The sequence below is a fragment of the Echinops telfairi genome, unplaced genomic scaffold (genome assembly GCF_000313985.2).
Source record: "Echinops telfairi isolate 266 unplaced genomic scaffold, ASM31398v2 ScPeMD7_2;HRSCAF=8, whole genome shotgun sequence".
Taxonomy (NCBI): domain Eukaryota; kingdom Metazoa; phylum Chordata; class Mammalia; order Afrosoricida; family Tenrecidae; genus Echinops; species Echinops telfairi.
This window is the reverse complement of record NW_022103898.1, coordinates 54,462,271-54,489,586: the sequence shown is the minus strand read 5'-3', so window position 1 is coordinate 54,489,586 and position 27,316 is coordinate 54,462,271. Positions and strand designations below refer to the sequence as shown.

General features: G+C 44.5%; 1 protein-coding gene across 1 annotated transcript in view; it reads right to left on the bottom strand.

The window, feature by feature from the left end:
* E2F7 (E2F transcription factor 7) overlaps positions 1-27,316 on the bottom strand; it is a 42,158-nt gene that overhangs the window by 11,168 nt on the left and 3,674 nt on the right. Inside the window, exons 2-6 of the mRNA XM_004700433.2 lie at positions 18,598-18,873; positions 11,989-12,157; positions 8,172-8,462; positions 6,795-6,953; positions 5,039-5,173 (exon numbers count right to left, since the gene is read on the bottom strand). Of these exons, the coding sequence (XP_004700490.1) occupies positions 5,039-5,173; positions 6,795-6,953; positions 8,172-8,462; positions 11,989-12,157; positions 18,598-18,873 (1,030 nt within the window). The remainder of the gene's footprint in view (positions 1-5,038; positions 5,174-6,794; positions 6,954-8,171; positions 8,463-11,988; positions 12,158-18,597; positions 18,874-27,316) is intronic.

Sequence of the window (27,316 nt, the reverse complement as noted above, 5' to 3'; positions counted from 1 at the left end):
TATCACAGGAAAACCCAACCGTGCTCAGCTTGCATGCGTATTTTGAGAATCATTTTCAAAAGTGACAGAGATCAGCCTCTTAGGCCACAGCGCTGTGACAGTGGATATAGCAGCTCTGGATCCTTTAGTACTTTATTTCTCTGTTATGCAGTAGGGGCTCAGGGACCAAGTGGCCAAAGCAATAAGGTCAGCTGAAGCCCCACGGGCTGACATGCTACGGAACAGTGCGGATAATAGATGGTTGGGCCATGGAGGCATATTTTATATGGTGAAAGGCGTCTGTGTGAAGTCAGGCCCTACAGAGCCAGGCAGCTAAACCTGGTGCCCAGACTGGTGTTGCTGTGTGTGTCCGTGTGTGCTGTTTTATCTGTTTAATAAGCTCAATCAAGACTCCAGACCAAACTCACCGCCATCGAGTCAATTCTGACCCAGCGTGACCCACAAGACAGAGCAGAACGCCCTATAGGCTTCTGAGGCTGCATGTGGTCACAGGAGCAGAGTAAGTGCAAAGCATGCATGTTTGAAATTAAAGATTGATTTAAAAACCAAAAGGCTCACTTAGATGTACATTTTTCTTCAACACACACTTGAAATAACTTTTAAAATTTTGCTTTCTTTGTAACAAAAGCCTAATGTTACTTTTAGAAAATAAAAAAATTACAGCTTTAAAAAGAAGAAAATGGGTCCAGAGAGTAAGAAGGCTCATATTTATCCTTTCCCCGAAACAAGCAGAAAGTTGGGCACAATATATAAAGCAACAACTCTCAAGACATTAGCTATCCGGCACTGAGAGACCTGAGTGAGGAACCATCAGAATGATTCCAGGTTTGGGGCTGGGGGGTCCGGACCTGGCAACGCCAGAGGTCTTCCTACACGGAGGCGGTGGAGCGGTGAGTGTGCGAGTCTGCGGGGCTGAATGCTGCCGAGGAGAGAGCTGGGCAGGGAGCAAGATCTAGCCGCCAGGGTCCCTCTGAGTGCTCGCTGGCGTTGACACATGCAAGGAGGCGGAGAGCAGGGAAAAATCCCTCCAAAGATGAGACACTGTAATGTCCTCACTGCACACAGGGCTGGAAGGAGCAGTGCCATCTCCAAGAGCCAGAAAACCTCAACATTCGGAAGGCATTGCTTAGAGGACTGAAAAAAGCACTGCCCGACTACTGGGGACAATGGACCTTGGAGAAAAAGCTCCTAGGGTCCTGCCTGCTGCCATTTAAAAGCAAAACCTGAAGAGATCACTGCTTCCAAGGAATACCACACTGCTTCCTAGAGCAAAGCTCAGGGACATCTTTAGGAGCACAGAACCATCCAGCCTCTAAGAGTGAGCCATTCTTTATCTCTGGCATACGGTAAAGAAAGAAGCATAAAAGCAGAGCCCACACTCCCAGAGGGAAGGAGCAGTAGGGCTTCTTCCTTTCTGGCTTCCGTCACCAGCCCCCCCTCCCCCGTTCACTCCTAGCACAGGGCAATGCTGTGTGTCCTCTGCTTGTGCCGTGGGCACTGGTGGCACCAGCCAGGCCTAGGGTGCTTGTGGACTCCCAAATGAGAGCAGCGGTGGCGGCAGCTCCAGGAGCAGGAAGCGGTCACACCAACAGGGTGGGGAGCTGGGGCTGCCACCACCAACCATACTCCCAGTACCCACACACGTGGTTCCTGTGGCCACCTCTCCAAAACCTGTGCCCGCATGTTGTTAGAGCCCCAACCTGGCTGCTCCCCCCCAGTTCAATCACATCCCTAGAAAATCCAGCTCTTGTACCCAGTGGAGACATCTCGTGGGCTTTGTCCAGTGGTCCCCTTAGGTTTTCAATAGGCTTTTAGGAGTTTGAACTGCGGGTTTTCTCTGTATAATATGGTGTTCACACCACGTCCAAATGGCATGCTATTCTACTTCACAGAATATATTGTGACGATTAAGTGACACATAGCCACAGTAAATACTAATGTTAATATAAGTGCTAATAATAGTAAAGTACTAACTTCAGAAAAATAAAAAGTAAGCTCGAAGACACAGCAATAGCCACCCTCCCAAAGGACTCACAGAGGTTGATAGAAATGAACTCCGCATCAGCGCACAGTGGAACGATCTCCAGCCGCCAGGCATGCGTGCTGCTGGAGTTCCCGAAGAACAGGAGGAGGGGACAGGAAAAAAAAAAAAAAAGAGGAACGATGGCCCCAAATGGATGAAACATCACATCCACCGCCTAAGAAGCTCAGCAAACACAAGCACACAACACAACAATTGTACCAAGAAACATCATTGATATGCTGAAAACTAGCCAGAAAGAGAAAACCTTGAAAAAACAAAAAACAAAGACAAGACAACAGAACAGAATTACAACAGACTTGTTGGAAACAATGTTAAGAGAGTGGAACAACTTCTCTAAAGTCTCGAGAAACAAAAACACAAGTCAACCTGGAATCCTTAACGCTGAGAAGAAAACTTTCAAAAACAAAAGTGGGAAAAAAAGACACTTACTTTCAGAGACACAAAGTTGGAAGAACTCATCACCGGCAGACCTGCACTGGCAATAGTGTTCAAGGAAGCTCACCACACGGAAGAAAACAACGCCAAGTGGCAACTTGGGGCTCACAAGAAAGGAATAATGAACACCGAACATGGTGACTCTATTTAAATCTATTCTTCATAAACAGATCGAGAGGTTAGACTTTAGTGTGCCTAAGAACCCTACTAGGAGCTTGTTCAGAATCCAGCCAGACTCCTGTCGCCCTTCTCCAATAGTCTCGGGGTCAGCTGGCCCAGGCAGGCCTTTCAGAGGCAGGTGGCCTGCTTCACATGAGCTTATCTCCAGTTTTCCTTTCCTTCAACAATTGCAGTCCCACCGGTCATGCAACCACAAGCGCTCTTGGCCTCAAAGTCCCCCTGCTAACCGACTTCCTTCAGTGGTACCACCACCTGAGTATTCTCTTCCACCAATTACATTCAGTCAAAATCTCTAGCCTCAGGTCTTGAGGGCTTCCAAAACAGGGCCCCGTTTCTCAATATTTCCAATCCTAGCCCCTCCACTTCCATCAGGGTGGCTGGTCTACCCAACACATCAAATTTTATGCCGTTCTTTCAGTTCAAAGGCTTTCCATCCCTCCAAAACCCATCAGAACTCAAACCTACATTTCCCCTCCCCTGAACTCTCACAGCCACCCTATAGTGCTACCCCACCTAAGAGAATAAATACACTTGTTCTTTAATTTTCAAGTGTGTTAGTTTCCCACCTTCCATAGAAGCTCATTAACCAACTATAATGGTATTGTAAGTGTTGAGCTCGGTAATCAAACACGAGCCAAGAAAAGACGGCTTCCAGCCCCAAAGAGGAACACCACGCCGTCACGGGCACCAAGTGGACCACTCCACGGCAGGCGCTCAGGTGAGCCTTCTTCCGGTACTCGGGAAGCAGCCGGGAAGAACTGACCTCTGAGGCAGGTCTTGAAGGCTGAGTGGAAGTCCTGGCTGTGGAGCAGAAGCCAAGAAGGAAGCTTGCCAGGGGGAAAGCCCAGGAGAAGGAAGGCAGAGAGAGACCAGGAAGCGCACAGCTGGCGACCTCCTGTCGGCAGGAGCTCAGTCACAGCGTGCAGCATAGCAACCGGTCCACAATCCCTGAGCACCTGCCGGGCTGACTTATTTACACGGACGCTGTAAGCGGTTTCATCGAGATCGGAGGTGGATGATGTCAGACGAAGGGGACGGAGAGTTATGTCTGTGGGTGGAGTGGCACAATTTAGACCACTCGCAGCAAAATGGGCAGGGCAATTTAGGAATAACGGGTCCTGTGGCCCCGCTCCACGGGAAGCGGCAGCTGATGATGTGACAAGACCTGGGCCCTGATCGCTGGAGTGCCTGTGATGGAAGTAGAAGGTAGTAACACGTCCTGATGCCAGTTTAGGGAAATTGTGACGCCTGTGCCCTTTCAATTACTAAAAAAGGAAAGGTATTCATTACTCCCATATAATATTCAGAAGCAATTCACCCTATTAATTTTATGATATTAATTGCTATAATTTCTACAATTTAAAAGAAGAAACAGATTTTATTCCACTAATACAGAAACAACTAGTTTCAAAAAGCTTGGGAACAAAATAAAAACTTCTAAAAGCTGTACCTCAGTAGTTACAGAAACTCCCAAGGGCGATCTTTTCAGGACCTCCCTGGCTTGCTGGCCTCGGCATGAGCGGACCAGTAGGTCAGTGCTTATTGTTCTGGGGAGTGGAGGTACTAGTCTCATCGGCATTGACTTGTCCATGGCCCTGGAGGCGCCCGGTGGTGCGGTGGTTAAGCCCTCAGCTGCTGGCTGACCAGTCAGGGCTTGAGCCCATCAACTCCTCTGCAGGAGCAGCATCTACTCTCATAAAGTCACAGCTTTTCAAGCCCTGCGGGGCCATTCTACTGTCCTGTAGGGTTGCCAGGAGCCAGAACTGACTTGACGGCAGCGAGTCTTTATGCCGTGTGCTGTTGTTGCTAGGTACCAGTGAGGCAGTTCTGACCCACGGTGGCCAGATGCACAACAGAAGGAAACACTGCCCCGCCCTGCGCTGTCCTCATACTTGTTCCCGTGCTTGAGCCCATGTGCAGCCTGGTGTTTATCCATGGCCTTCCCCGTTTCCATTTCCTGTGTATGGGAAAGGAGAAGCCGCGGTGGTTTCATGGAAGACTTTGTGCCTCTCATGCAGGAGGCCCAGCCAGTGCACTTGATGAACAGCTACCAGCTGTCAGTCAGCAAAGGCTTACGTCCTGCAGTGACGCTGGACTGGCTCCTGTGGAGCTTCCAGACGCAGACGGACTAAAAGGACAGGTCTCGTAATCTACTTGTGAGAAACGGACCAGTGAGAACACTGTGGATCCCGGTGTGCTGACGCCATCCACTATGCATGGGCTACCAGAAGCTGGGGGCCAATTTAATGACCACTCACAGTAACAACATGAAGAGGGAAGGAGAGAGAATCATGCTCGCTATGCACTATGAAGTACAACTTGACAACGAAACTTGGTATCCTGAATAAGGAGGGCCTGAGGACACGCAGGCTGCCTTACCATTGGTGCCGAAGTCCACAGGCCCGATCCACTTGAAGGCAGGTTTACGGCCTCGCTCTTCGGTGACATGCACTTTCTTTATCAGAGCCAGGCTGGTCAGAACGTTGGCTATGTCGTAGAGGCGCCGCACTTTTGCTTGAAGATATAAAACACAATTAGGGTCGTGCCCTTCCTGACACCATTCCATTTTCGTCGATGCCATAAGCTACCATATACAACACCAAGCAGAAAGCAATAAGGAGAGATGAAGAGGCTTCGTCATCAAACCACTGGGATTAAGTACCTGGTGTATGTGAAGACAGATATGAATGGAAGGTCAGTGTGTCCTTCCATTTCCACGGCTTCACGCCTCTTACAGTAAGTACCTGGTGACAGGCAGGGCATGTGGGAGTTGCAAAAATATCAAGAGAGGGAAATGGGCTGTAATTAGAGTCTCAGTGAATGTAATTCTGCTATGTGGCATGGCAGAAGCTGGCCCTCGCAGCAGGAGGTCACGGCATCAGCGGGCCTGCGGAATGACAGGGGGTCCCCAGAGCTTCTTGCAGCTGCTGCAGTCCTGGGCACACACGGTGGCCAGGACTTAAGGTCAGGAGGAATAACTGCCTAAGACAGGCAGCTTCTTGTCAGAAACCCTAGCATTTGAGTAACGCATCCACAGGGGTGGACACAGGGAAGGGGAGCATTCTGAGCCTAAAGAGGCTTTGAAAGTGCCTGTGCTAGACCCAGAAAAGATGGGGGATGCCTGCTGTGAAGTATTTTCTGCTCAAGAAACCAGTTTGCAGGTAGGAAACTTCCTCAGCTTCAGGGCTAGGGTCAAGCAAAGGCACACTCTGGCCGTCGGTTCAGACACCCTCACCCCTTTCCTCTCAGTTCCCACAGGGGCTAGTTTCATCTAGCTCGCCCTCCCATAGGGTGGCTGCAATTGCAGCTGGAAAAAGCACAAGCTAGACAGTGGTCAGCTCCTGGCTTCCAGGGACGTCTGACTCAGCCTTGTGCTGACGGTAAAGGCAGATGCACTGGCGTGGGCGGCATTTGAAAACACTTTGTCCAGGGCCCACGGCTGTTTGTCTCCCTACCCTGCCCTGTTCTTACCTGTAGAAAACTCATCTCCACCCTCCAGGAGAGGGTGGAAGGGGTGAGGGGGCCCGAGAGTGGTGGAGCAGGGAAAGAAAACTCAGATATTCGTTCTTGGATTGTGGTGATTACGTTCTCAGTTCTGTCTGCCCCCTGTAATTGCCTGGGACAAAGCAGCTGATGAACTTGAATGGGAATTCTAGCATGATTCACTTCGCTTTCTCACCACCTGTCAGACGGCATTTCAAGGTTTCCCATGGTGCACAGGTCTTAGTGGAGCTTTTACACTAATAAAGACTGGGGTGAAAGGCTAGTGACCTATTTCCCCAAACCCAGCATATGGCAACCTTATGAATCACAGCACAACATTGTCTGAGTTTAGAGCAATCACTTGGGGTAGGGGTGGGCGCTAGGATTAGTCATGGCTGGTGAGGTCGGGGCCACAAGAACGCTGGTGGGATGGACGGGGAACAACAGCCAATGCGCTGCTGACTGAGGATGCCGCCGGACTGGGCAATGTTTCTTCCTGTTGGGACTTCAGGTAACTGACCACATCAACTCTTCAGAAACACAGGAAGAAGTGCAATTCCCCACAGCCAAACATCGAACTCAAGTAGACAAGGCCAACATAGGAAATCCACCCTTTGGGGGCTGATAAATGGACCAAGGTAAAGCCTCTTACTTTTAAATTTACTATGATCCAGAGTATCTTGGCTCTCTTCTATCAGTATTTTGGCAGCCACATCAAGAGTAACGATCTTGGTTTTGGATACAAGGAACAGCATAACAAATTTCTGGCTCATAATCCTCAAAGATTTATCTTTTCTGCTATTTGCGGATGCTACAAAGGAGAGAGAACAAAAGCATCAAAACCATTTACCACCACGATGACTGTACTTACAGTGTGCTGAAGCCGGCTAGCTTTGAAACCACCCGATGGAAAGAATATCCTTGTTAGAGAGCAAAGCCTATTTGGACACACATGACAATAGTTGGCTCATACAGAAGGAAAACTGATTTTCTTGTGGCTCATAACATTACTCTGCAGTAGGCATAAGTTCTGAAATGCATATTTTAAACCTCTGTTGAAGCTTTATATTCATACGTCACATAACAGAATCCACAATGCATTCTTCTTAAAAAATGACTTGTGTTTTTTTTGAAAATACAAATGCAGAAGAATAAAAGGATAAGTCAGGGACCAAGATTGTGTTCAGAACATCAACCCTTTCCTTAAAGGCAAGGATTCTAACTGACTTCTCAGCAGCCACAACAGCTACAGGTAGTAGGTGTCCACCTCCTCCAATTCCATTCCAAAGAGATGGTGCAGTGCACCCTAAGTAAATAGTAGACGCTGTTTAGATGTGGACGGCAGGCAAATCCTCCCCGACAGATGGCTGTCTCCTCTGCTTATTAGGGTAAGTCCTGGCTCATGGGGTGGAACTAAAAGGCATGAGGCAGAGAATCTAATGAAAACCAGGCCCACCGTTCTTTCCATTTCTAATATTTGCAAGTGAAATGTGATACTTGCACTTCATCACCTTAGCAAGAGGGAGGAGGTCAAGGACGAAGACAGTCTATGGTCTAAGCAGGAGGAAGGAGGCTGATGCGGCGTTCAGTCCCTAACAACCTCTGCATCACATGAAAGCCAGGATGCTCTCTGAGTCAACAGCCTTGGGGTAAGAGGTTCTTTTCTAAAGTCCCTGTCTTGAAAATAAAAATTCTGAAACATGGAATCATTTGAAAGAGTATTTCTTTCAAAGTAAATTTTAGTTAAAAGCTCATAGAGAGAAAACAGCATGGGGTTGTCACCCTAAGCCAGGAGTCCTCTGAGTGATCCAGAGGTCCATGCACACCCAATCTCAAGTGAGCTGCCACTAGACAGGCTTGAAATGAGGTTGACTGGGCTGCCTAGTTGGGGAGCCATCTGTCCCTTTCTCCAGGAGAGAGAGATTAAGAGACCACCTCCCTCCCACCAGGGCTGTCAATCTGGTACTTCCCTCCATTCCCTTCAGAGGAGACTAGTACTCTTTGCCAGATGCATGTGGTTATAACTCACAAGAGGAATAGTCAGGTTCAGAGAAATCCAGCAACTGTGGTTCCTGGGAATCTGGATAGAGCTCTTTTTTCCGTTCTCCAAATTTATAATCCATCAGGTCTAGCTCTTTCTGTTGGAGGTATGCCATCTGCTCTTCATACTTCTGCTTCTCTCCTAGTCTCTGGAGGTGCCTCAGGGTTTTGGGCAGGCTGTGCAGTCCGTGCCAACCATACTGATTCTTGGCCACCCGGGTGACAAGTTGCAGCGACTCCAGCACATTTACGATGTCATATATGCGTCTCCTTTCAACGCCTGTTTGAAAAGCAGAAGCAAAAAGACAGGCAGATGAACATTTTTCTGTGCGTAAATTCCTGGTAACTACTTTGTACGATGCCCAGACAATGCCCAGCAAGCGTGGACCCCTCAACCAGTTCAATCTGTAAAGGTGCAAGCCATAGAAATGATCTTTCTTTCTTCTCTGGATCCAAAATGCAGTAAGATCTAGGAGGACATTCATCTAGAGATGGATGAACATTTCACCTCACAAAACAGTGTAGCAGTGTTTCTTTCGATCTGTTAGGCAAACCACATCAGCGTTTTAGATCAACATTGATGGCACTCTGTAACACATGCAGTTGTGTTCCTAATGGATGCCCGATGTATCCCTCACTGTGCAAACTATACAAACCCACCAGTGGGCTCCAAGGGAGAAAGTTGAGGCTTTTTGCAGACCAAAAGATGCAGTCACTGAGACAGCACTCAATGTGAGATATGAAAATAATAACCATTTATAATCTATCAAGGGGTTATGGTGAGGGGGGGGGCGGGAGGGGGCAAAAAAAGAGGAGCTAATACCAAGGGCTCAATAGAAAGTAAATGTCTAGAAAGGAATGAAGTCAACATATGTACAAATTTGCCTGATGCAAGAGATGTATGGACTGTAACAAGAGTTTAAAGAGTCCCCAATAAAATGATCTGAAATCAAGAAAAAAAAAGATGTCGTCTCTGAAACCTTGTGAGTTAGAATAGGTTCCATGGTAGTGGGTTTGAGTTTGGAGTTTGAATGGCACGACTGCACTACCTTGCTAACACTACCTTAGTCTGTAAGGGGGAAAACAAAGGTGGTGAATATGTTGTTTCCTACTTTGAACTGTCAGGCCTCGGGAACTTGGGCACCCCGCTCAGGTGGCTGGAAGAAGGCATAAGCAGGGCTGGAGCCCCACAGCGTCTCCGTTACGTCTCCTCACAGTTGCTAACAACACTCTATGCCCCCACTCACCACATGCTGCCAGGCAGCCCAGACACTGGATGCAAAGCTGGTCAAATTCTTAGTCATTTCCCCCACTCGGATTAGGAGCTGACATCAAATGTACTTTGTTATTGTGGTTCAATGTGGAGCCCACCTGCTGGTGGTCCCGGACAAGTTATTTGCTCTTTCTTTGTGCCTCTTGTATGTATCTCAGAAAAGGATGAAAACTAAATATGATATTTTTTTTTTGCTTGGCATTGGAGACACCTGTGGTCCCTGCTAGCCTAAGAGGTCACAGTAGAAAAGAGATTTTTAATAATCTCTCATCTGTGACTCATCTGGTTGGACAACAGGCTCTTAGGCTTTGGAAGCCACTGGTCCCCTTTGCTCTTCTTTAAGTATCCATAACAAAAGCCTCCAGGCATCTCCCAGAAACCCAAACCAGCTACAAAGATGTCTTTCTTTCAGCTCACTTGCCAGGAGCTGTAATATAATCAGGACAGACTCAGGGAAGGCAGCTTCTGGCCCTTCAAAGAAGAGAAACAGATGAAATGACAATGAAAACTGGGGAGCCTGACGAAGCTCTCTCACATACATGAAAGGGCATTTCACAGTCAACTGGGACATTTTGGCTCAGAGCCCTAAAGCACTTCTCCCTCAGAAGTGCAGGCTGCACCGCCAGATGCCTCCAGAAGGTGCCGGCAGGAGCAGTCAGCCTCCCTGGTCCAGAACCACCTGGCTCCTGTCTGCCTTCATATACGAACCCATCTTCTCTAGAGTGTATTCTATCAACCTTCCCATTAATCATGTGAATACAACCGAGCTGCCCGGGGTGAGCCATGTGCCTATGTCGCTGTTCTGTATCCGACAGAGCCTGTGAAACCTCCATCTAGTGGCTGCACAATCTGAGAAGGAAATTAACGATGGATTCTGACCACTGGGACAGGAAGGTGCCCAGTGAATGTTTCCAAGGAGGTGTGGCAAAGGCACGTGTGGCAGCCGCTTGCTTGCCTGCTCACTCACTTGCCTTTGCCATCAGAACTGAGTTTAAGGGTCTGTTGGCTGGTGCAGTGGGAAGTCCCACTTTGCAGGTCTCCAGACCCACGGGTTACGTGGGGGATTTAACTCTGTTAGTTAGATTTTCTGTGGTATCCCGCCACCGCTTTCTTTTGTACCAAGGTAATCCTATTAATCCTAGTCATGGCATTCGTTATGCCATCAAGGATTTGCCAGCTGTTACCATGCCTCCCTTAGGCTCTGCGGGACTTATCAAGAACCTCTCTCTGTCCATTAGCAGTCTCTGAGGCTTGATCCTTTCCCCTTTGCTAAAGTCATCCTCAGTGCTTTACTTCGCACCGCCACTATCCACCTCCAACAACCCTGGCACCAGAATCCAGGGAACAAAGCAATCTTTGTGCTCTCCACACATCCTTGGTTAAAATATGATCCTCTACCTTGTAACCTGGGACGTGGGGCAGTGAATTCAGAGTCAATTCCAAGAGGGCCACCTCTGAAAGAGCTTCCGGGAGGTTACCCGGCCACAAGAAACGACGGCATGTGCATTTCAGAGGGAAGCTGTGGTAAATAAAGCTCTCTGGTTGGCGGTCAGCCGTTGGAGCCCTAGCAGTTGATCTTAGCGCCTCCTGCAGCCCACAGCAGGATAGGATTCCACTTCTCTGCCCTCCCTGGTGCCTGTAAAAGATAGCCTTCCACCTTCAGTTTGCCTTCTGCATGGACTTCAGTGTAAGGCCTGTTGATGAAAGTTGGGTATTTGGAAGAAGTTGGCTTCATGAACTCCACTGAAGAGACACTGCATGATCTACTGTGTATGCTCATCCGTTGGAAAGGAGCCCCGGTAGCGCAGTGGTTATGTGCACAACTACTTAGTGGAAAGATTGGTGGTTGGAACCTACCACCTCGGGGTCTCTGTAGGCAAACCCTGACAATCTGCTCCAGCAAAGATTTTCAGTCTTGCAAACCCTGTGACGCTGTTCTACTGTCTTGGGTCATTATGAGTCAGCATCAACTCTATGGCACATAATGACAATACCCGCTAGAAGACCAGTTTCAGGTTCCTGTTCTTCTTGGCTCTACAACTCTGCCTCTGTCCAGCGAGCTCACTCTCCCTAGTTTTACTAGTATTGTTCTTAGAAAGCTCCAAATTAGCTCTTCACACTGAGTATCTTAGTTTTTCCTCCTAGCTATAGAGGATATCAAGGGGGAGGGGATTCAGCAGCTAGGAGCGGAGTAGAAACTGTTCCACACAGATAATGAATTTCTGAGGCGAGGCACTGTGCTATGCACTGTACCGACACGGTCTCCCAATCTGGCTGTCTCTGCAAGGTCAGTGCTATGGCCTGTAGTTCATACATGAGAAAGGTTAACTTTTCAGCTCTGACAACCTGTATGGATACCTGGAGTTCTGTGCATAATGAAGAGAAACTTGGTAGCGGAAACTCTACCTGCTCCTCCAACTTCACCCTTGCTTAAAAAAAGAGGGGGCGCTACCAGAGGCCACCAGCCTCCCCAAGGAAATCCGATTCCCACTGTCCCTGGCAATGGGCCTCCAGGAAAGCTGGTGATACATACCAAGGCTGCCAGCAACTTCATCTAGGGAGAGAGTAGTTTTCTCAGTTGACAGGGGGTAACTCGGGTAGCGCGCTAGAAACTTCTGGCACAGGAGTCCTAAACTTTTCTGCTTTCTGCTTGGCCTTTGCTTTTCATATTCATCCACCGCACTGTCCCCAACAACATCAAGCTACAGAGGGCAGACAGAAGGAAGAGGGGAGATGTTAACAGTGAATGTCCTAACAGAGACATAGTCCTTGAGAGGATTAGCCAGTTGCAGTGGGAGTGAGGTGGGGGGTGGGGACAGGACATAAGACTCATCCTCCCTTGATTCTGGGTAAGATAATAGTTTCCAATCTGATTTCCATAATGTTTTGCCAAAGCTTCGGACTAAATGCTTTCTCCTTTGTAATTTGAAAAGGAGCCTTGCCGGGGTTGTGGTTACAAGTTGGACTGCAATTGGCAAGGTCGGTAAAGACAGGGCTTACTGTTACCGTCGTAAGAGTCAGCATCGACTCATGGCAGTGAGTTGCAACTTGAGGCTGAGTCTACAGGTTTGAGGCCTAGAAAACAAAAATCCGGCCACTGGCAGGCTGCTAACCCTTAACAGTGTGGTGGTTTGGTCTGTACAATGAGCATCCACTAGAGCTGGTCAGAGCCCCAGAGCCTTAGGCCTCCCCTGTCTCTGCACAGACCCTGGGCCGGTTTATTGACATGAACGTGTGCGAGACAAATTTCCACCAAATGTCTGTAGTTTATTTTTATAATTATCCGAGGGTGGATGAAACTGAACAGGGACACTTAAATCTTACGCTTCCTTATGCTAAGTACACTAGACCAGTGCCCTAGTCTCATCAACCTACATGTCAAAGGACTCAATTTAAGTCCCCCCAAAGCAAGTCTTTTTAATGAACATTATTCAAGGAGAAAAATGACAGATTCAACAGATCCAGAAAAAGTACTTAATAAATGTGTTATCTATTATTTCCAAAAATCCCTTAAAAATGAAATGATAAATTTTGTTGTTATCAAACAGGAGATTGTTCTTAATTTAAAAATTCAACAGCAAACGCCTGTCTTAATGTGTAAGTCTTGAGAGCACTCAATAAGGATGTTAAGTGACAAGCCACCTCTTCTACGCCACATCGGAGTTGCTAGCCAGTGCATAAAGACAAGAAAAAGAGGGGTGGGAACACAAGTCAGGAAGTAATAAAGAAAATGTTCATTCTGTAGAAAGTAAGGTGGTTTACAAAACACTCAAAGGAAACTCAAATTATGAGAAGAGAATTTAGCAAGGCAGCTGAGTACAAAAACCAACATATGAAACAGAATAAATTCCAGCTATCAATAACAATAGCAACAAAAATATATGGTTCTTAGGAATCCAACCCCCAAAGTCTATTTGCATAAAATACTAAGGTATTGATCTAAATCCTGGAGAAATCTTCATGGATGGGAAATTTTAGTACCTTAAAGATGTTAAATAATCCTAAATTAACCTAACAGACTCAATGCAGTGCCAATGAACAGCCCATGAAATAGATAAAACGGCCAAGACGCTTAAAGAAAACAGTGTGTGTTGCTTTATGGCTTATCGTGTCATCCTGGTTTCTGACAATATAGCACTGGTATAGACACAACCTGACTAAAGGAAGAGTCTAGAAACAGACCTATATACATCCCCAAAACCATAAACTTTTTTCCCCAAAGCTATGCACAACATTTAATTTTTTTTTACAAAATAACCTTATCACCTTCAAATTGTATCTCCATTACACTTAATACATTTGTCAAATCTGTGATTCCATTTTTGAAAATATTTTCAAACTCATCTGTTTGGTGGGTGAAAGCACCTCCCTTGTTTTTTTTCTTTACCTCTTCTATGTCGTCAAATCACTGCCCTTTCGTGTCTCTCTTCATTCTCAGAAACAAACAGAAGTCAAACAGAGCAAGGTCAGGTGCATGGAGCAAGAAAGGCATGCTGTTTTTTACCAAAAAACGGGTGCTCTGAGATGGCTGCGTGGGCAGGTGCCCTGTGGTGGTGGCAAAACCAGTCCCCCTTCTGCCACAAATCGGGTCTTTTTTGTCACACTGTTATGCAACCTTTTCAGAACATCTAAATAGAATGCTGGATTAACAACCTGACCTGGTGGAGTGAACTCCAAATGTACTATCCCCCTCATATCAATAAAACAAATGCGCATCATCTTGATCTTTGGTTTCACTTGATGAGGTTTTTTTGGGCAAGGTGACGATGGTGTCTTCCACTGGCTTGATTGATGTTTGCTTTCGGGTCCTAAGAATAGCACCAAGTCTTGTCACCAGTAATGGCCTTGCAAAAAAAAAAAAAAAGTCTGGGTCGCATAGGAGCTGTTCTTTCAAACAGCTTGTTTCCCTCGATACTCTTTTTCCTGGTCAAGCAGAAGCCACGGCACAGATTTCATGGTGATCGTTGGAAAGATGGGGACTATCTTGGAGCTGGTTCAGTGAATTGTGATGGAAGATTTGGGAATGAGAAGGATCACCGTCCAGACGAGTTTGGCTATCAATCGACATTTCACCTTTTTTGAAATGAGAAAATCATTCTTACACTTGTGGTTTCCCCGTAGCATAGTCCTTTCAAGCGGTTTTCAACACAAGTTTCTGTGGCATTTTTCTTAAGCAGGAAACAAAATTTCACAGCCACATACTGCTGTTCTCTTAAATCAGCCACCACAAAAAACCGAGGTTTGAGCGAAATTGCTTCAAAAAATTCACTGTGACCAGAGAGAACCTTCCCAGGCGGTGGTCACTGGGTGCACTAACTCAGAGCAAGGTGCTTGATGCTCATCTACTGGAAAAATTCTACTGTGAAAGCTCCGCCCAGCAGTGCTTTTTCTGTTTGTTTTTTTCTTTTGTGGGGAGGGGAGTACCCACTCATATACATGAAACTTTGGTAGATGGCAGAAGAATCAGGACCAATTGGGAAGAAGAGTAAAACTACTGAATAAATGGTATTAGGACAACTGATCATCCATATTAAAATTTTTTAATTGTATCATTGACTCACATGATATAAAGAACTGAATTATAAAGCAAATTTTAAATGAGGAAAATATAGGAGAATATTTTTCTAACATTGGACTAGGGAAGAGGATCTTTTTTTATTTTTTAGAATCTTAAAATGATATAAAAAACACCAACTTTAGAAGAGTTAATAACCTTGACTATGTTAAAATCAAGAACTTTCATTTACCAATATATATTAGATAACATAAAGACAAGTACTAAATTGAAAGAATATACATGTAACACATGATTAAGTTTTAGTATTAAGAATATATAATAAATTCCTACAAATCAATCAGAAAGAGAACATCACGCTAAAAATCTGCAAATATCATGAACAGGTTTTCCACAGGGCAGGAAACATGGTAGTCTATAAAATGAGAAAAGATGCTTAAATTTATGAGTAATCAAAGGATACAAATGAATACCTCAGAAAGATACTACACTTTTCTACAGCTTACTCACTAGATGCGCAGATATGACAATTTCAAGCGTCAGAGATAAAGTGGATTATACATTGCTGATGAAAAGCAATGTATAATCTGGAATTCTTGCATGTACAACGGACCCAGCAATCCCACCACCAAGTATTTGTCCTCACAGAGCCGTCCTTAGACTACAGAGGGGACCCCTCTATAGTCTTAGAAATTATAGGAAACTCCAAAAAGCTAGCTAGCTTCCTTCCTTCCTTCTTTCTTTCTTTCAGTGTGGATCTTATCTATCCGTATTTACCACTTAAGAAATTAAGAGACACTTTAGTAAGACATCTGATTATCTTTGAAGATAGCAATCAACTATTCAAAAGCAAAAGGGCACCAGTCCCCCAAGGGCAAAGTTAGGACAGGAAGCAGGAAACATAGGAAGGAAGTGGGCTTAGTGATGGTACACTGAAGGGGGACTGCAATGCGTATGTTCAGGCAGAAGGTGTATGAGTTGTGGAATGCCAAATTGATGATCTGCTCTGTAAATCTTCACCTAATTCATAATCAAGCTTAAATAAACATTAATGAAAAAAAACCAACTACATTTTCTAAACAAAAATATTTAGTGAAAAAAGTGGCACTATTTTACATATATACTCAAATCTCTGTAGTGTTTCGCTTAATAAAAGAAAACTGGACACTCACGTTTGTTTTGGCATTCCACCTGTGTAATACAATGTGCCATCCATAGGAAATTCCTGTGTATGTGCGTGGGTGTGTTCAAAAAGCAAGTCTGAGTATTAATATGAAAACAATTTTGTTCTTGTTGATCATCTGCAGTTCACATGTTGAGCACTGCTACCCTAGAGAAACCTGCACACACACACACACACACACACACACATATACACACACGAGACAGATACAGGAGCATCACAGCAGCACAGTACATAAACCAATACAACCACACCCACTGCCCTGGAGTGCATGCAGACTTCTAGCAACCCTACGGGGCGGGGCAGAACTGCCTCTCTCGGTTTCTGAGACTCTTCACGGGAGTGGAAAGCCCTGTCTTTTTCTTTTGGAGTGGCTGTAGGTTTCGAACTACCAACCTTGAGGATCGTACCCAGCACATAATTACTATACCACCAGGGGTTAGCACAGTTCATAGAAGTCTCCAACTAGACACAAGAGAACAGATCGATAAATTGTACTCCTTCATGTAATGGAGAATCATATAGCAGAGAAACAGAGGACTACTTCTGCATGTGAAAACATGGCCGAACCTTAAGGAGGGAAAGAAGCAACTCCCAGAAGACTACATGCTGCATCATCCCAAACTTACAAGCTTCACACCTCGAACAGAAACCTAAGCAACATGCAAGCACACACATGAAGACAGAGCGATTTTTAAAAACAGCAAGGGAATGATACACATAAACTCAAGATGTTTCTGTGGGAAAAGAGGTATACTTTTAAACAGTACTGCCCTGGTGGTTGGGATGTTTACTCATGAATAATAAAAATATTATTTTACATGTATGACAAGTATTTATTATCAAATACTCGGTAGAAATAAAGAACCAACTTAAAAATGTTAAAAAATTGTATTTTTCAGGGCTACTCAAAGTTTAGGGCACTTTATTTATTTAAGGTAGTTACACTTATAAGTAGCTGATTGTTTGAAAATTCCTTACAAAGCTTGGGTAGATACCCCAAATCAAATTGCTTTAGAGCCAAATTAATCAACTAGTCCTACTGAGCAATAGAGCAATAGCATTACCTTCTGAAAAAGACAGCGGCTCTGATGGTGTCCTGGGTTACACGTTATTAACCACAGGTCAGTGGTTCAAAACCTCAAGCGTCTCCCAAGGTACAAAGACAAGGTTTTCTATTCCCCAGGAGTTTCAGTCTAGGAAACCTACAGGGGCAGTTCTACCCCGTTGTGCCGGGTAACTGAGTCAGAAGACAGTCACCTGCACTGGGTGAGTTTGAAAAGGGGTCACTAACAATGCTCATTGGGTGATTTTTAACATTGCTACTTTTTGACAAGACAATGGAACACTACTTAATGGCATTTCATCCTTAAATCTTAATGCCATCAGGCAATTAAGATCCCATTTCACAGATGAAAAACTGAGGTATAGTCATTTTTCCCCGGCCACTCAGCCAGTGATTTAAACCAAGACCTGTGAAACTAAGTCCTTACACATCAACTATACAGTGGAAGAGGACGCAAAAGGACAGCCTGGATTTAAAAGAAGTTGAGTTTTCCTGGCTTTAGGCATGAAAGCACTCTCAAAATAGATGATTTGCATTTAGTTATGGGAAGGAATCTCTAGCCTGGCAATAAAGAATTCAGCAAATTACTTTTGCTATAATAATTTCAGTTATTCACAGATAGAATGTCTTCATTTTGGAAATGTTTACAGTCCAACCTACACCTACACACACACACACACACACACTCTCTCTCTCTCATTCCATGAAAAAGAAAACTGTCAAAGAAGTAAAACTCCAATCGATGAGTAAATATCTTTGTGTGTTAACAAGTTGATGGGAGACTGAAAGCTGACTTTTAAACAGTATATATACGATGCTTTTTCAATGCCCCTGGCTCCACCACAAGACAGGTAATTTACAGATGCCTTTAATTTAATAAGTGCCAAATCAAAAAAAGCTAAAAATATACAAGAATAAGGTCAAAATTATTTGGATTTCACTACTCTTAAAATTGGAGCAAAGTGAAAATTCAGAGCATTATAAAATAAAACCCAAACCTCTTAATTAAATCAAGATCACCATCTATTAGTACATTAAAAATGGAGTACTGGTGGCACTGTGGATGAAGCACAGGGCAGCTAATCCCAAAGCCAGCGGCTCTAACCCACTGGCCAGATAAGCTGTAGTTTGAAAATATGTACTGGTCAAGGAAGTAACAGAAGAGACGAAAGTATTAATTATGAAAACTTCTACATGGAATCTATGTTTATTCAATTTCAGCTACAAAAAAGATGAGGAAAAAAATGCTATTTAGCTCACAATTGCATTCAGGTCAACAGTAACTAAAAAATTATTTATTGTGAGAATTCCATGATTTTAAAAAATAAGTCAATTTCTAACAATTCAGGACAAGTCCTTAGCAGCACAACTTGCTTACCTGTAGAGAGACTGTCAATGCAGCATCCTTGTTTTCTATGGGTCTGAATAGTTCCTTCTTCTTCTCTCGGTCCCGTATGTCAGGGCTGGCTGCACTAATGAGCATCTTCAGGTTTGCTGTAGGTGTCCATGGCTCTATCGGCTGCCGGTCGACAAGCTTAATGGGAGTAATGGGATTTCTTTCTGGAGTAAAGAGTTTTTGCTTTGATAAATCAATTGGTTCATTTTTTATTGGAGTCTTTGGAGCCATCCTCAACCGATCGATGAAGATATTTTCCTGTTAAAAATTTTTTTTTGTTATTAATAAGAATGGGAAAAGGCAGGTATCAGCAGGTGTCCACCATTTTACTAAGTCAAGATGAAGCAGACAGGATTCTGACGCTAAAAAGTATCAGACTAGGAACCACAAGATCCAGAACACGTGTGAGAATTTCGTAAGAGCGGCTCAATGCACTACTCCTTTGGTCTCAGTTCCCGAGGTAGAGCTGGCTGTCATAAAAGACTCTTTTTCAAGAACAGGCCACCATTTCCTCACAGTTCTCTTGCCCCTGCTATTCCTTCTGTGGGCCTCTTGGTTTCCGGGGACTATTGGTGACCTTCGGTGTTGCTGCGTCTGTGGTGTCTTCCCTGTGTTTATCAAACATCACTTAGAAGGGAGTAGCTTTAGAACACCCTCCAATCTACTGTGGCTTCATGACCACAACAAGAGGAACCCACTATTTCCACACAGGGTTGTAGTTAGGACTGCAACTCAATCCATAACACCTCTTGAACAAATTTGTCCAGATACCTTATAAGATAAAGGAATCCTGGTGGCATAGTGGGTTATGCACCAGACTGCTAAGCGCAAGGTCAGTAGTTTGAACACATCAGCCGCTCCTTGGGAGAAAGATGAGGCTTTCTGCTCCCAAAGAGCTATAGCCTTGAAAACCCAAAGGGGCAGTTCTACTCTGTCCTACAGATTCACTGAGTCGAATTCAGCTTGAGGACAAGCAGTCGGAGGGGTCTGTGAGGTCACCGCTGACTCATGAGTTGGTTTGTTATACTTCTGAGTGATGAGCGCAGAGGTGGGCCAGTCCTTTATTGTTTCTAAGGGCCAGTATTCTTTTAAAACCTATTTACAAGTTTGAGCTAACCAGGTAAGAACAAATGCTTTTGTAGTCCAATGCTCATCAGTGCTAATATTGCAACTAGTTACAGGACTAATTAATGAACGAGCATCTAAAGAAATGCCACATTTCAGAGAGCTATTATTTTCCTGAAGCAGTGTTCTGTTATTATTATTTGGTATTTATTATTGTCATCCTCATTATTCAGGCAGTATAATCAAATGTTTTCTTTCCACGTACTCATATGTAGCCCCAGTGGAGGACTAGTATGCAGCTCCTGCCACTTGTAACTTACCCGGTGAGCTTGACAACAGTCAAGTCAGTCCACACACCCTGCTTACAAGATGAGATGAGGGATCACAGACTTGGATGTTACAATGGCTATAGCAAATTATGAAGCAAGTTTCTATGCATTTAAATCTCAATCTGTTCTTTAGTTTTGCAGGCTGGTAGAGCTTAGTGGTAGAATTCTCACCTTCCATTCAGGAGACTTGGGTTCAAGTCCTGCCTAATACATCTCTGGTGCAGTCACCACCATCTATCAGTGGAGGCTTATGTGCCGCTATGTAGAATACGTTTCAGCAGTTTCTAGACTAAGATGGATTAGAAACTGAGAATCTGCTTCTAAAACTCAGTCAATAAAAACACTACGGACTACAATGGCCTAATCCATAGGCCATCATGGGGGATGGTACAGGCCTGGGCAGCATTCTGTTCTTTTGTGCCTGGGGTTTCTGGGAGTTCGGGGCAGTCTTGACTTCAGCTAACAATAGCTAATGACTCACATCTGCCCACCCACCCCCAGCTAACACTTTGAATAGCATGTCTTACTTAATAAAAAGAAGAGTGGTGGGCCTTTATGAAAAAGGTCTAACTATACAGAACACACATGTGGAACTACTAAGTGATGAAAACAAATTCCTTTCTCCTAAAATAAGTTGCACCATTCAATGAATGAAAACACCCTGCTCTTATTGTTAGGTTTGGTTGAGTCAGTTCTAACTCATACACTAGAAGTTCTAACTCAGTACAATAGAAGGAAATGCTGCTCAGTCCTGTGCCTCCTTCCTCAGTCATTGCTAGACCTGAGCGCATTGTACTGACTGTCAGGTGGTCTCATTGAAGGCCCCCCCTTTTTGCTGACCTGTCTAACACATCTGAGACCAAGTCTCACCATTGCTGCTTCGAAGGAGCACTCTCTGGCTGTACGTCCTCCAAGGCAGATCTGTCCGTTCTGCTGCTATTTCATGGTCTGTTACACACTCTTCGCTAACACCGTAATTCAAAGGCACCAACTCTTTCCAGCCTTCCTGACTCACTGTACAGCTTTCGCATGCAGATGAGGCCCCTGAAAATACCATGACTTCGGCCAGGCGCACCTTAGTCCTCAAAGTGACATCTTTGCTGTTTAGCACTTTCAAAAGATCTTTTATAGCAGACATGCTCAATGCAAAAACATATCATTTGATTTTCTTGACTGCTGCGTCAATGGATTATTATGGATCCAAATAAAATACAATCGTCGACAACTTCTCTGTTCCTTTTGTTTAACATGTTACTGTTTACTGGTCCATTTGTGGGAATATTTGTTTTCTTTAGACTGAGGTCAAGCCCTGGTGGCACAGTGGATTACAAGTTGAGCAAGGTCTACATTTCAACCCCCCAACCAACCCCGAGGAGAAGGACGAGGCCTACTACTGCTGTAAAGGTTTATTGTCTTGAAAATCCAAAGGGCCAGTGCTTCTCTGTCCCAAAGGGGTGCTGAGTCAGAATCAACTCAGTGGAGTTTTTTTGGTTATTGTTGTTTGTGTTGAGGTGTTAATCCATACTGAGGGTTGTAGTCTTTGATACTCCTCAGTAAATGTTTTTCCTTTGATATCAGCAATAAAGGTTATATCATCTGCATATAGAAGGCTGTTATTAAGCTTTCCTACAATCCTGATGTAACATTCTTCTTCATATCCCAAGATCTCAATTTGCTCAGCACACCGATTGAGTAATTCTGGTATAAAGATAACAATCCTCACATACCTATCTGACTCTAAACCAGGCAGCATCCCCTTGTTCTGTTCGAAAGACTGCCTCTGGACCCATGGATAGGTTCCGAGTGCTCATACTTAAGTGATCTCAAATTCCCACTCAAAGTTGTCCATAATTTATGATGCACACATTTGAATGCCTTTGCTGAGTCATTAAAACACATCTTAATGGTGTTCTCTGCTTTGTCAGGATCCATCTGATGTTAGCAACCATATTTGTTACACATCCTCTTCTGAATCCAGTTTGAATTTCTGGCAACTCCCTGTCAATGTGCTACTGCTCCAGTCTGTTGAATTATCTTCAACAAAATCTTACTTGATTATGATAATATGTTATTGTTTGACAATTTCTGCATCTGTTGGGTCACCTTTCTTTGGAATGGGTGCAATTGTGGAGCTCTGCCTAGTCAGTTGGCCAAACAGTTGTCTGCCAAATTTCTTGGCTAAGATGAGTAGGTATTTCCAGGGCTCCAGAAGCTTGTTGAAACATTTCAGTTAGTATTCAGTCCATGCTTGGAGCCTGATTTTTCACTAATGCCTTCAGTGCTGCTTAGACGACTTCCTTCAGTACCATCAGTTCTCGATCATATACCATCTCTTAAAATGGTTGAACACTGACCAATTCTTTTCGGTATGGTAAATGTATATTCCTTCTATTTTCTTTTGATGTGTCCTCTGTGGTTAAATATCTTGCCCATATAAACCTGTAATATTATTCGAGGCTTGACTGTTTTTCTTCACTTCCGCCTGCTTGAGAATGTCAGGCATATTCTTCCTTTTTGATTTTCTAGCTCCAGGTCTTTGTATTCTTTGTCTTCTGGAGCCATCCTTTGATATCCCTTAGCTCTTACTTCATAATGTCTCCCTTTTACTTTTAGTTACTTTATATTCAAGGGGCTCTCCTGACATCCATTTCGGGATTGTCTTCTTTGCCTTTTCCACGTCCATTTGCTTTTTTGGCATATGATGTCCTGGATGCCACCTCACACCTTGTCGGGTCCGAGGTCATGAATGTTCAATGTGTTAAACCTATTGAGACGGTCTCTAAATTCAGGTGGAACTCCCTCAAGCTTTCACTTGGCTTGCGCAACTGGGGGCCTGTTCCATGGCCTGCCCTGACCTGGTTATAACTGGGGATATTGAGCTTCCTTATCATCTTTACAGGTGTAGTTACTTTGATCCCAGTGCAGTCCATCCGGTCAGGTCCACATGTATAGTCACCATTTATGTTGTTGAAAAAAAGTACGTGAAAAGATTAAGTCATCAATCTTGCAAAACTATCATGCAATCTCCAGCTTCATTTCTATCACCAGGGCCCGATTTCCCAGCTAGTAATCCTTATTTCCAACGTGTGCATTCTGATCACCGGTAATTATCAATGCATCCTCATTGTATATTTGATTAATTCCAGACTGAAGAAGTTGACAAAAAGCAATTCCTTCATCTTTGGCTTTAGTGCAGTGGTCCTCAACCTTCCTAATGCCACAACACTTCAACACAGCGGTTTTCAACCTGTGGGTCGCAATCCCTTTGGGGGTTGAACGACCCTTTCACAGGGGTCACCACAACAGGAGGAACTGTATTAAAGCAATGCGTCTCAACCTTCCTAATGTCCTGACCCTTTAATAGTGGTGACCCCAACCATAAAATTATTTTTGTTGCTACATCATAACTGTAATTTTGCTAGTTATGAATTGGGCGACCCCTGTGAAAGGGTCGTTCGACCCACAGGTTGAGTGAGAACCGCTGCTTTAGTGATTGGTGCTTAAATGTGAATAATAGCTACATCAGTTGGCCTTCCTTGTAGGTGCCTGAATATTATTCCGTCATTAACAAACGGTACTTCAGGATAGACCTTGGAATGTTCTTTTGATGAGGAATGTGACAACTTTCTTCTTCTATCTGTCATTCCCAGCATTGTAGATGTTTGTCTGATTCAAAGTGGTCAATATCAGTCCATTTCAGCTCACTAATGTTTAGTATATTGATCTTTATGTATTAACACTGATATTTTGATAACTCCCAAGTTTCCTAGATTCATATTTTGTGCACTCCATGTTTAATTATTAATGGATGTTTGAGCTGTTTCTTATTTTGAGTTGTGCCACATCAGCAAATAAAGGCCTCAAGCTCAATGTCATCCACAATGTGGTAAGAATTTCTTAAAAAACAAAAAACTAACACCAGACTAGTTCCATGAAACTGGAGATTAAAGCTGTTCCAAATGTCTAACTCTCCTAAGATGCTATTCTGCTGCATCCCCTTCCACTTCTCCCTGGCATATATCCTGTCATGGCCCCGGATAATGTGATTTACGGCAATGTCCATAGAAACTCATGAAACTTTAAAGAAATGTCTCACGTGGTGGTGAGTGGTGTTCTGTCCGAAATCTATAGGTCAGGCAGAGATGAGCCAAATGCAAGGTCCAGAGGCCAAAACTCTAAACTTACTGCTAATGAGTTGATTCTGACTCATAGCGACCCTATAGGAAACGGTAGAACTGTCCCTGTGGGTTTCCTAGACTACAATTCTTCACAGGAGTAGAAAGCCTTGTCTTTCTCTTATGGAGTGGCTATTTGTTTTGAACGGCTGACCTTGCAGTTAGCAGCCAAAATGTCCAAAAGCCACAGCAGGTCTTGTTGCTTCTACCAAAGCTCAGGCAGAAAATAAGAAGACTGGCTTGCCAGGTCAGGTGTGTAAGAACTGGACGGTGGTAACAACATATACACCCCATCCAAAGAAAGCAAAGGATGATGTCTTTAGTCACACTTTTAAACACCCGCATAATCTTAAAGATGCCCTCAAGGAAGCAAAGGGTCGAACTGCTCTGTGAGTTTCCAAATGGAAACTCTTCACAGCAATAGGAAGCTCCACCTTTCCCGCTGTGGAGTGGCTGGTGGTTTCGAACTGCTGACCCTGTGGTTAGCAGCCCATGACTATTATGCTGCGAAGGCTCCTCACTTCTGCTAAAGTCTGGTTTAATCCCACTCTACTTCTGTCCATTCATATAGAAGGTACCCTCCCAAATGGGATCACAAGCACAGACCTGGAGTGCAGCATTATGTCACATGAGGAAACAGGCCAGAAGGGCTGAGGTGACTGCAACTCACACACATCAGAAGTTGACCTCCTTTGAGGAGGCAGCTTCCCCCAGTTGTATTTTGAGTGCCATTGTGTCAATGTTTGGCTGCCATTCGTACGGTTTTTACAGGCCAGTAATTTTCCCTTTTCCTGAGTAGAATTCAATCCCAGTCAATACATTGTCATATAATCATGAAGGAGAAGGTGACCCATGGCTGGTTGGCTCTGTTCCTCAGGTGCCTCTATGGTCATCCGGACTTCTGGTATATACTTTGGGGTAGTCCTTTGATGGTGTCGAGCTCAGCCACAGCACCAGAGGGCCTGGGCCATCAGAGGTGCTGCTTGAGAATTATTTCCAAGTCGTCATAAATGCAAATGTCGACTAACAAAATAGTTGGTAGGTGCTGAGTAGGTATGTCAGAAACATTGGAAAAATCGATGTTTCTCAACATCTGTATCTAAACGAACTTGTCCTGGGTGAAAAATGGGAAGTTACCATTTTTATTGCTCCAACACAAAACACCTTTGAGCCTTGTTGACCCCATGGGGAATCACCTACAGGGAGGCAGTATGGAGAAGTGGTTATGCATGGATGCAGGCTGGAGAGACAGCTGTGGGATTGACACCTGCCTGTGCTACTTATTAAGCAGTGTGAGCCAGTCTTCCCTGCCCATCCCCCTCCTGACTAAAAATGAAGTTAATAAAAATACCAACCCACAGGGTTATAAGAACACTTTTTGGCATACTGAGTATTCAACAAAACTTAAACTATTACCTTTTCTTCCCTTCCTCATTCGTTATTATTATTCACTCTGGTGCTAAGTGCTAATATAATATAGCACACCACATCGATACACAAAGTCCTGGCTGTATGTTATCATGAGTGAGTCTGCTTGCACCTGCGAGTCCAAGAGCAAGTTCCCTGTCTGTCTCTCACAGCATCTGGCACAGTGCCCTGCCCTTTCCAGGTGCCTGACCGACACCCCATATGATGGGTAGGGATTATGCCACAAGGCATTCCTGAGTAAGGGTAAGGGTGGAGCCCAACCTTTCAATTGGGCTGCAGTCTGATGGCACCTCCTTGGTGCCATAAGCCTTTCTGTATGAGAGAGAAGGACCGAGCAGAGTCGGATCCTCTTTGGCCCTTCTCCTGCTAGAGCTTGCATCTGGTTGTCCTATCTTCCGTTATGTCATCTGCTGATTGCAGAAGTCGTCAGTGAACTACCACTGGTGGATTCATTCAGCCAACTCTGGACTCTGCATCCACCAGCCTGTTCTCCTCTACTCTCTCTGCTTCGTCATCCTGCTTTCTATTCATCAGCTTCCATGAGTTAAGGAGATGCCAGATTTGAACTGGACTGGACTTACTTATTTCTACAACTGTGAGCCATGTTGTGATATAACGTTTTTCTATATGGAACACATACAAGCACCACTGATTTTGCTTCTATAGAGAACTCTAACACACCCGCCCAAAAAACATGTTACCATCAAGTCAATTCCAACTCAGTGACCATACAGGACAGAGTAGAACTGACCCATAGAATTATACAACCCAAGGCTGTATAACTGCTACATCCTTCTATGGAGCAGCCGAGAGGGTGAACCACTGACCTTTTGGTCAGCAGCCAAGTGCTTAACCACTGTACCACCAGAGCGCCCATTGAACCTTGATTATTTGGTTTTCCCAGGAGGTATCTGCAGGGCAGAAGAGCTTTGCTGAGTTGGACTGAGATTTACCATCCTCTATGCTATTTGAAACCACGAGCAGCTCCAAAGGAGAAAGACTGGGTTTCTATTCCCATACACAGTAACAGTCTCAGACATCCACAGGAAGGTTGCTATGAGTCAGTATTGACTCAATGGAAGTGAGTTTTGTTATTTTAATGGTATTTGGACTCAACAGGAAAGATGGGCTCCTAATTATTCCTTACTAAAGGAGTAATTTAGAGCTGATCATTTCTTCCTACATTTTGATAAGGAGTCCTGGAGGTGCAATGACTGAGAGCTTGGCTGATACCTGAAAGGCCACTGAACTGCTGCTCAGGAGGAGCCCTAATGATCTGTTCCCAGAAAGATGACAATATGAACCCCATAGGGTCAGTCCTAGTCTGTCACACAGGTCCGCCATGAGTCAGAATTGACTAGATGGCACCCAGCAAGGGCATTTTGCTATGGTATTTTCACTACAGCCTACGGAGGAGGGAATGTGGGCTTTGTGGTAGAAGGCAGTGATTGTATTTCACCTCTCCAGCAGTGGAATAAAAGCCAAGCAAATTCTTTTCTGAGGCCTCCGCTGGGCAGACAATCAGCTGCAACCTAGCCACGCCCTGCTCCATCTGTCTATCCTCACCACTTATAAGGCAGTGGAAAACGGAAGCGAAACAGGAATTCAGTGACCTTGTCTCCGTCAACTTTATTATCATTCTGATATTTGATGAAATTTCTCATTCTGTCTAGGCTAAGGTGACCAGACGTCCCGCTTTTGGTG